Here is a 10,237-nt window from a genome sequence, read left to right as displayed (position 1 = left end):
GCTTTTAGTCACTTTTTTTTTCCCTTTTCATTTATTTATTTATTCATTTATTTATTTATTTATTTTGGTGAGGCAAAGTGAGGTTAAGTGTCTGAGGCCGGATTTGAACTCAGGTCCTCCTGACTCCAGGGCTGGTGCTCTATCCACTGTGCCACCTAGCTGCCCCTTTAGTCACTTTTAAAAACGAAAATTTGTACATTTATAACCCTTCCTCCTGAATCATCACTGGATGCTCGCAAACTATAGACGCGGTTTTTTCGTAGTGAGTGTAGTATTCTTTATAGGCATAGTGACTGATGCATAACAGGCTCACCCTAAATAAATGTTTATTATTTGATTGGCTAGTGATGGGGATTATGTTGTTAAAATGTAGTTGTTTTTAAAGGCTTCCAGAACTAAATGTTAGTACTGTTGTCTGGAAGCTCACTGGCACTGATGTTTGTGTTTTACTAAGACCTATGGGGCCTTCTGCATTCACGCTCTTAATCAGGGTGTAACAGTGTAGTGTAAGTACTCAACTTAAAGTGGATTGTCAAAAGCTTTCTGGAGACAAGATTAAGGATAAAGCAGCACCTACTTTAGAATGTAACTGTGGGAAACAAATTGGAACTAAAATAAAGGCAAATCCTTGGAAAAGATACTCTCCCAAACATCAGCAGTTTCTTACTAGGCACAAGTAAAGCTTCAGGTTTTTGTCATTTTAGGAAAGGGAGTACCTTTTTGACATGTGCTTTGTCACATGGTTGCGTGTTCCAAGACCCCAAGACTATGGGTGGATGTAAACAGTTATAGAAGTGGTCAGATTGTTGGAGGGACACAGGTTGTATACAGCTTGAGAGCATCCTAAAATCATATTTTGAACGCCAGAGCAATTTTAAACCTTGCTATCTCTCTAGTAGCAAAATAGCCACCAGATTTCACATTAGAGGGGTTGGCCAACTCCAGAAGCCAGCCTGTTCCTGCAGTGTCTCCTAAGGACACTCTCAGGGTGTCTTGTGGTGGGTTTTGTTTTTTGTTTTGCTTTTGGCAGGGCAATGGGGGCAAAGTGACTTGCCCAGGGTCACACAGCTAGTGTCACGTGTCTGAGGTCATATTTGAACTCAGGTCGGTGCTTTATCCACAGCACCACCTAGCTTCCCTTAGGATGTCTTTTTCCAAGGAATTCAGAGCTTGGGCTTTTCCTGGGTCTTATAAGGGCATCTCTGTAGGGTTTGTCATCTGTTGATTAATCAAGTATTTTATTAGGCCCCTGCCCTGTGTCTAGCACTGGGGATTCCCCCAAAATTGAGCAGATGTGGTGGAGCCCAAGGAATTGAGATCACTTATTTTAAAATTGAATGAAAGGCTTTTCTGAAAGAGGAGAGAAAAGACAAGTAAGATCGGCATAGTCAACAGAGAGCCAGTTTGGGAGTCAGATGCATGACCCTGGGCGAGTCACTTGTAATTTCTCCACTGCAAGCAGAGAAGCAGGAGCAGATCATCAGTATAAGTGTTTTGGGGCATTGCAATTAAATCACAGATCTAACACACACACAAAATTAAATATGTAAGGATGCAGGGCACTGTAGGGGAGAGGAGGGAGGATATAAAGACAATAGGGAAAATTGCCTTCGAAGAACTGATGTTCTGCTGGAAACATATGGGGCAACACGTGATCATCTGAGAAGGGAAGAGAGTATGAAGAGCTAGGAGATCAGGAAAGGCTTCCTAGAAGTAGGCAGCCTGGAGTGAGCCTTGAGGGAAGCTAAGGATTCTAGGAAACAGGAAGAGAATAGGGGAAATGGGATGTTGAGTTGGGTGGGGTGGGTATTTGGAGCCTGGAGCACCAAGGAAGGTATGCTGGCTAGAACCACATTATTAAGAGATAGCTGGAGGTGCTGGGGGTGGTTCCCTAGTTCAAATTTGACCCCGGGCAAGTGTCACAACTGCTGTTTAGTTTCTTTGACTGTGAAATAGGGATAATGATCGCACCTCCCTCACTGGGTTATTGTCAGGATCAAATTAAATACTTGCTACAAGGAAAATCCACTTAGCCCAGTGGCTGGCACATAGTAGGTGTTATTGCTTCTTTCCCCCTCCCATCTCAAGAGATTGTATTTTACTCTAAAAGAAGTACTAGACAAGCACTGTAATGTTTGGAGACTGAAGAGACAGGAAGCAAGGAGATTAGTTAGAAAACTACCTCAGTGAGCTAGAGACAAAATCATGAGGAGTAACTGGCTCTGGAGGCATGGATGGGGGATGCTGGAAGACTGATCAGGGACTGTGGCGCCCTTGACAGATGCAGGGAAATTTGGGGTAGGAGTGCAGGAAATGAACCTGTAGAGGTTAAGTGCCCTCCCTGAGGCCCTGAACTCCAAGTCTAACACCCTTACTGTGAGAACATGACCAGCTAACACTTTGAACCCAGATCACATCAGTTATTGACATGGGATCACCAATCTAGAGCTGGAACAGCCTGTGGAGGCTGTCTAATCTAGCTTCCCATTTTACGGACATGAACATTGAGGCCCAGAGGGAGGACGGGCAGTTGGACCAAGGTTCTCATTCCAAAGTCTGCTCTTTCCCATGAACTGCACTACTTCCCATTGTACTACCCTTGTGCTAACTTGTGGCAGGACCACTAGGTGAGGTGAAGAACTAAAAGTTACTCTGGCCACCAAACCGGGTCCTTTATGAAGGGCAGGTGCTTAGGGAGGCACAGAGAGTCTGGACATGGATGTTGAGCCACTCACCTGCCACAACCAAAAAAGCCCACAATTCAGGCCCCGAACCTCATCGTGCAGATACAGATTGCTCCGGAGCACAGCAATCCATTTTCGCTGAGGACTGGTTTTGTCCTTCACTTTTGGAAACTATCCAATTGAGACATGCACAGAGTTCTCCAAATTACAAAATGATTAATTTTCTGTGTTTTTTAGAAGCATCTTCTGTTTCCCTCCCCCCTCTACCTTGCCCAGAATTCAGACTTTGTGCTGATTTGATATTCTGCTTTGCCTGTTACGATGTATCCTTGTGGGTTCTTGTCACTGGGTTTGACACTCAGGGACAGCTGTCTCTTCTGTGAGTACCTGTCCAGCTCAGCACCCACATACTCATCAGGCAATTGGAAGGGAGAGAAGGGACATTAATGTTCCAGCTACAGCAGCTTCCCAAGCCTGTCCAGCAAATTTTAAGGGGGATGCAGTCCTTCAGTGGTGGAAGATACCAGGAGCCCCATTGTTCTGGCCTTGGCTCTGCCATCAGTTTGGGAATTCCCAGTAATTTGGGAAGTTCTTTTGTTTGACCTTTCTAAGCCTCAGTTTCTTCACCTGGAAAATGAAGACCAAGCTATGTGTCATACGAGTTAGAAGGGACTTGAGAGACTACTAAGTCTGACCCCCTTGTTTTGTACATTAATTGAGGCCCAGAGATGTTCAATGACTTTCCGAAGGCCACATAGGTAACGACTGGCTTCTACAGGTTTGTGGGCAAATCATTTGGCTTTTTCTAAAGGAGTATTTTTTCCCTTGAGCCCAGTTCTGACCTTGTGCAAATTCCAGTGGTTCCCTGTTGTCTCTATTAGGTCTCCCCATTATACTTGATTCCCCTTTCCTATAGTCTGACCCAACTATGCCTCCAGCTCTAGCCTCTATGTGAACCAGGCCTCATGTCCAATGTGCACTCCCTTCTGAGGTCAAGCACCACCTATATGAAGCCTTTCTTTCTTTCTTTTTTTTAGGGGCAATGATGGTTAAGTGACTTGCCCAGGGTCACACCGCCAGTAAGTGTCAAGTGTCTGAAGCAGGATTTTAACTCAGGTCCTCCTGAATCCAGGGCTGGTGCTTTATCCACTGCGCCACCTAGCCGCCCCACATGAAGCCTTTCCTGACACCCCTATCCCAACTCTTGGTGCCCTTCCTCTAAACTACCCTGTGTTTATTCTATAGTTAGTTAATATGCTTGAGCTTAAAGGAGCCTTCCTTTAGACCAGGGACTATTTCTAACAGTATCTAGCATACAGAAGGTGCTCGATAAGTACTTATCAAAGTCTTTTTTTTTTTTTTTTTTAGAAAAAGTGCTACTACTTCCAAATCCAAATGTGGCCTGGCAGTGTTCTATTCCTATAAAGGAATACCTGAGAGGTTGGCTCCCAGTTGTCTACCTAATAGTACATCTGGAAGCATTCACAGGGTCAGGTGTAGATTTTATGGGATTACCAGAGATAATCAAGACCAAACCCCTTCTTTCAGAAAGGAACCAGAGAGTGACAGACTCGTCAATTGTAAAGCAGAACAACTACTCCATGCAAGTATGCTTTCTACTGCACTGGCCTCTACCCCATAAATGTCAAACCATCTTTTTGGCTCCACTTCCTTCATAAACTTAGCAATTTGCATCATTTCCATCACCAGGAACCACACATTCAAATCTGATTCTTGACAAGTAAACACTAGGCTGATCCCTTATTATTGTTTCACAATAATTATCAGGTTACTCTTAATGATGGCCCTAGGCCAGGAATTCATGGTTATCATCACAATAGATTTATTAAACCTTAATCACCCAACAAACCTGACAAAGGTATTTTTGTCAACCACTATTTTAAATCCAGGCAGCTAAGTAGAGTGCTAGGCTTCCAGTCAGGAAGACATCTCCCAGAGTTCAAATCTGGCCTCAGACTCTAACTAACTTTATGACTTTGGGCAAGTCACATAAGCCTGTTGGCCTCAGTTTTGTCAAATGATCTGGAGAAGGAAAAGACAAACCATTTCAGTAATCTTTGCCAAGAAAACCCCAAATGGAGTCATGAAGTCTTAAATCTAGCAAAATTTCAAACACAACTGCAAATTCTTTGTGTTATTAAGCTTTTAGGCAGAGGTGAAAATACTTCCTGTGCTAATCCAGTGTATGCAGGGGTTGGGGTGGAGAGAGAATGACTCCAAAACCTCCTTTCATTTGAGTCCTTATACAGGGCCCAACTGTAGTCATTAATTCACCTCCCCAGATATCGCTTGTCCTTTAAACTTACATTTGTTCTCAAAAAAAAAATTATTCTCTATTAGATGACATTTCATTTTGGGAATGGCCTCCCAAAAAGAAGAGTCAAACCAAAACACTATATGACATGCATAAATATGGTAAGAATGTGTTGTTTGCAAAATGGGTCAAGAGAAGAGAAACATTTCTGGTTTATCCTGGTTAGCTGACAAAATAAATCTAAAACTTTTGCTTTCGTTTACTTTGTTAGTTGCTGTTAGACTCACCTGCTTCTTAAGAAACTCATGGGGCAGCTAGGTGGCGCAGTGGATAGAGCACCGGCACTGGAGTCAGGAGGACCTGAGTTCAAATCCGGCCTCAGACACTTAACACTTACTAGCTGTGTGACCCTGGGCAAGCCACTTAACCCCAGTTGCCTCACTTTAAAAAAAAAAAAAAAGAATTTTATTTTCAAAATATATGTAAAAACAAATTTTGACATCAGTTTTTTAAAACTTTGTGTTTCGAGGCAGCTAGATGGCACAGTGGATAGAGCACTGGCCTTGGAGTCAGGAGTACCTGAGTTCAAATCTGGCCTCAGACACTTAACACTTACTAGCTGTGTGACCCTGGGCAAGTCACTTAACCCCCATTGCCTCACTTAAAAAAAAAAAATAAACTCATGGGTCTTTTCTCAACTATATTACCAAATCAAATGACTCGCCACCCACAAGTTGTGCTAAGCTTTCCCAATACTGCCATCTGTAGTTAGCCCCCCATGCTTGCCTCTCTAGGATAAGGCTGCCTATTTTGCCTTCAGCTCTCTATTTGGTGGCTACTTTCCCAGAAAGCAACATTGTCCACAGAGGCCAAATCATTAAAACTCAATCTTCTCATGAGTGGAAGGGGGCCAGTGGTGCTTGCCCCACTATATACGTGTGTGTGTGTGTGTGTGTGTGTGTGTGTGTGTGTGTGTGTGTGTATGTATAATCTCACGGAGCTAGTTTAAGTCTCACATGAGGTGTCTTAAAGCACCCCGTCTGCAGCAGACACTTGATTCAAGTGCCAAAGCCAGTGCACTACAGCTGTTTTCCTTTCTCCCCCACCATCCCCACAACATGAATAGATATACTGACATATGTTTGATCAGGAAGAACTATCCAAACACAGTTCAATTTTATATAAAATATTTAATTTTTTTTAAACACAGGCTATTCATGTCACATAAATATCTTCATTTCCAGGTTAGCTGCTTATGGGCAGCAGTATTCTCTAGTGTGACTATGAAGAATAACTTAGACACTGTCATTTATAGCCAAGTCTAAAGCTACCAGACTCACCGTACTCAGCTTCAGATACTTGAATACTGTACCTATTTTGCTAATTTCACAAATTTTTTTCTTCACTCCCTGCGATGTAGTAATGAATTATAAAGTTGTTAGTAACTCAAAGTTCAAATAAAACTTTGGGGTTTTTTCCTTCTGCCCCATCCCTCCCTTCCCCCCAAAAAAACTCCACCAAAAATTAAAAGCCAACTGATAACCAACTCATTTCATAGCAGTGAAATGGAAAATTTTACCACTTAAATTATGAATGTGCCTTAAGTTTTAACGGTTATATTCACTTATCAGATTCTTTCCACATGTTGTTCTGAAATCCATGAAATGGGGTTCAAGTTTTTTCCCTAAAGGAGAGGGCCTAAGGTTGTAAGGGTGGAGGGAGCATATCTGAAAATAGAAATTAACCTGGAGCAGTTTGGATTCAGTAATCTTTCCAATTTAAAACTCCAAATCAAGCACTGAATTATCATCAGAGTATCTGAATGGCACAATTCTAATTCCCAGGGATGACATATTCTATTTCATTATAATGGAAACACTTAGATATTTACCTTTGGCTACCCTTTTAAATGATTCTTCGTGAGCAAAGAGAGTTAAAACTGGTACCACTTGCAGCTTAAATAAGGATTATTCCATCATTCTCTTCTATTTTACAAAAGAAAAACGATGTTAAAATGAACTAAAACTCCATAAACACTTGGCAGAAGAACTCAGGACAAGTCATGTAAAATTTATCTAAAAGAAGGGGGGGAGTAAAGGGGATCTGCTTTCAGAACATTTCCCGCTTTTGCCACCTCTGCAATCATTCTGGGCAATGAATGGCTCTCATTAAACCCCTGAAATAGGTGGAGCAGGCTGATAGAAAATGAATAAATGGCAATTAGGCAAATTCACAATGCTGTTTCTGTCTGTCCCTTACCCACTCTACTAGAACTGTTTCCATTCTGTTATTGACCCTGGCTTTTACTGTCAACTCTCAGTTATCCATGGGAATGGGATCCCATGGATAACTGAACTTCTCAATAAAATAAAAATCCTCCTTCTCCTTGATGCTTTCGGCCAGATCCCTCCCAAAACTCTGAGCAGAACTGACGAGGAAGAACTTCCTCCTCTGTTCTCAGTCTCACCCTTTCTTAATGGAGGTGGTAATGACTAGTGACCCAACCCAAAGGCAGACAGGTGGGTGGGCAAGGGGGAGAATGAGGGTTGATGGGCATGGGAGGGGGCTTTAGGTGAATTGAGAGTGGGCTCTATTCCATTGAGGGCACCAATCTCCTTTTTAAAAAATGGGTTGTAAAGGCTATTTTTTTCAAACTTTAAGCTTACCTGTTAAGGCACTTACTTTCCCTCCCCACCCCAACATATTTTGTATATAAAACCCATTGTTTCATTTTAGTATTTTGCTAGGCTATGCAGTAATTTGGAAATTCAAAAGAAAAATAACATTGACCATTTTTTTTTTTATAAAACTGTTGCATCAAGAGAAAGGTTGTGTTTTATTTTCTGAAATGAGCACAAAGTACACCTTTCACAATCACACTGAAAGCAGGTGCAAAGACTGACAGTGACCTTGGGCTGAAGGTAGCTTTGTAAAAAGAAAAATACCCGATAAATCAGTGCCCTTTCTGATTCTTGGCAAACTTTTTTTTTTTTTTTTTTACATAAAAGTTGGTCCAAACTTACAAAAAAAAGCACAAATGTGCATAGTTCAGAAGATCTGCAATAGGGTCATAAAATGCTCGTGTCCCCAAGTTTAGCATACACTAATACCTGCGAAAAGTACAAAATAAAATTGCTAACTAGAATCTGAAGATGTACAGTCAGGAGATCTAGTTTTCAGAACAGCATGAATTTAAGCCAAGGTGGGGTTTTTTGTGTGTGAGGTGTTTTTTTTTTTTTAGCTATTGTATGCAAGACCCTTTTCCACATAAAAAATAAAGCTGTTGTTGAATTAACATTATTCAAGTCTGTTGGACTGCTGCCTGAAACTGCAGCTAGGAAAAGTCTTTCCAGATAAAAACGATGTGCCTGAGGAAAAACAGATACTCAGTAGGGCAACCCTCTGCCTCGCCCCCTGCTTGTCGATGTGCTGATGTGTCCCCTGTATCCTTGGGAATAGCCAGGGCCCTGGGCAGGGGAAGGCCAAGTGTGTCCGTGCAGAAGGCCAGGGCCCACGGGGCTTTCCTGCAGACTGCCCCCATAGTTGTAGCTGTGCATCTTAGCTGGCAAAGAGGGAGTGCTCTCCGGGCCCGTGCCAGGGTCACTGCTATTGGCCAGAACGGCGATCGGGCCGTGACTGTACTCGAACCTATGGTCCTTATCTCCACTAAACAACATGGAACCAGTGTTGAGGTAAATGTCTCCATACCCAGCGACTGAGCTGGAGAAGGATTCTGAAAAGGCAGGCGGCTGAGGCGGGCCCCCAGAATGAGATGAAGCCGTGCTGTAGGTCTCCAGAGACTGTCTGTCCGAGTTTCCAATGAAGCTTCGTCTTTCTAGGGCTGGAACAGATCCACTTCCTAAACCGTCATTAACATAAGAGAAAGAGGAGGATGCAAAATTATCCTTGTAGTCTGAACTTGGAACATAGGTGTCCCCAGCTTGATAATCCAGACTTGTTTCCATTTTGGGGTCATCCTGGGTCTGATGTTGAGCAAGGAGCTGCAAGAGAGCAGCCTTCACTCCAGCATGAGGGTCAGTCAATGAGGAACTAGGCGTGGGCACATGCTGGTTTTCTGTCCGATAATCCAGGTCTTCTTCAGAAGGGGGTGGTGGCTCAGGGGGTTCTGGGGGGCGCTGGTCTGGAGGCAGGATTCGTGGGCGCTCTGGTTCTGGGCTCAGCTCCAACATCCTCATCTCTGTGTGTTTGACATGTTCATCTTGCCCTGGGTGAATTAGGGGGAGAAAAGTCACAAGGTCTCACAACCAACTAAAAGCAACTCGGAACAGTCATTTTATTAGAGGCACCACAGTGGATAGAGCACTGGGCCTAGAGTCACAAAGACCTGAGTTCAAATCAGCATCAGACACAGATCCCTCCACTTCTGACTGCCTCAAGTTTCTTGATCTATAAAATGAGGATACTTATAGCACTGTAAGAATTGAGTGAACCACACTTGATTCCATCTTGTGACTGGAGCTAGCTTAGTTCCCTTTCTATTTAATTATGGGTCTAATCCAACTTCTATATTGTGAGAAAATTACTCAATTATGGGGAATTGTGAGAAAACTAGGCCTGTGTGAATGGGAAGCTGGACCACCTCTACCTGCTGCTTAGAGATTCTTAAATAAAAGCTTAATGCTGACCAAAACCCAGACACACGTGAAGATTGAGACAAGGAGTTTGAGTTTTCTCACAATTACATATCTCAAGTAACCCAAGTGTCTTATCTGAAAACTGGCCCCATACTAATCATTCAGTTATTGTTTCCATGTTCCTTTGAGTGACTATAGAAAGGGGGGGGGGGAGAACGATACCTCTTTTTCTGATTTCGGGGAATTTAACCTGTTCACTCTCCCCCTCCCAACTTGGAAAGTCCTTAATCTTTCCTCCTCCAATTAGAAATCAGATTATTTAATAATAGATCCAGTTAATTGTTTCCTTTTAATTAACTGGCCTTCCTTGGTTAATTGTTTTTAATATATAAAAATCTGCTTTCCCCTGTATTTGGTGTCCAGTCTTAAGCTGAGGAAGAAGCCTGGTCCCGATTTGTTAGGTAACTGGCATTCAGTGCTTAATAAATTAATATGCTCAGATGCTCCAACCTTTGTTTCCTCAGTCATTTCATCCTTCACCCACCACAGCACCCACCTCTCCGGGTTCTTGTAAAGATTAAATGAGATATTTGTAAAATGCTTGGCAAATTTTAAAGTACTATATAAGTGCTACTCGTTGTTGTTATTATTATTATTATTATTATTATTATATTATGATAGAG

General features: G+C 42.5%; 1 protein-coding gene across 1 annotated transcript in view; it reads right to left on the bottom strand.

Annotated features, from left to right (window-relative positions):
* Positions 1 to 6,132: 6,132 nt before the first annotated feature.
* Positions 6,133 to 10,237, bottom strand: part of CDK13 (cyclin dependent kinase 13) — a 120,803-nt gene continuing 116,698 nt past the window's right edge. Inside the window, exon 15 of the mRNA XM_043978662.1 lies at positions 6,133 to 9,184. Coding sequence (XP_043834597.1) covers positions 8,346 to 9,184 — 839 coding nt within the window. The 3' untranslated portion in view covers positions 6,133 to 8,345. The remainder of the gene's footprint in view (positions 9,185 to 10,237) is intronic.

The sequence above is a fragment of the Dromiciops gliroides genome, chromosome 1 (genome assembly GCF_019393635.1).
Source record: "Dromiciops gliroides isolate mDroGli1 chromosome 1, mDroGli1.pri, whole genome shotgun sequence".
Taxonomy (NCBI): domain Eukaryota; kingdom Metazoa; phylum Chordata; class Mammalia; order Microbiotheria; family Microbiotheriidae; genus Dromiciops; species Dromiciops gliroides.
The sequence above is the reverse complement of the archived record's forward strand: the minus strand, read 5'-3'. Positions and strand labels throughout refer to the sequence as shown.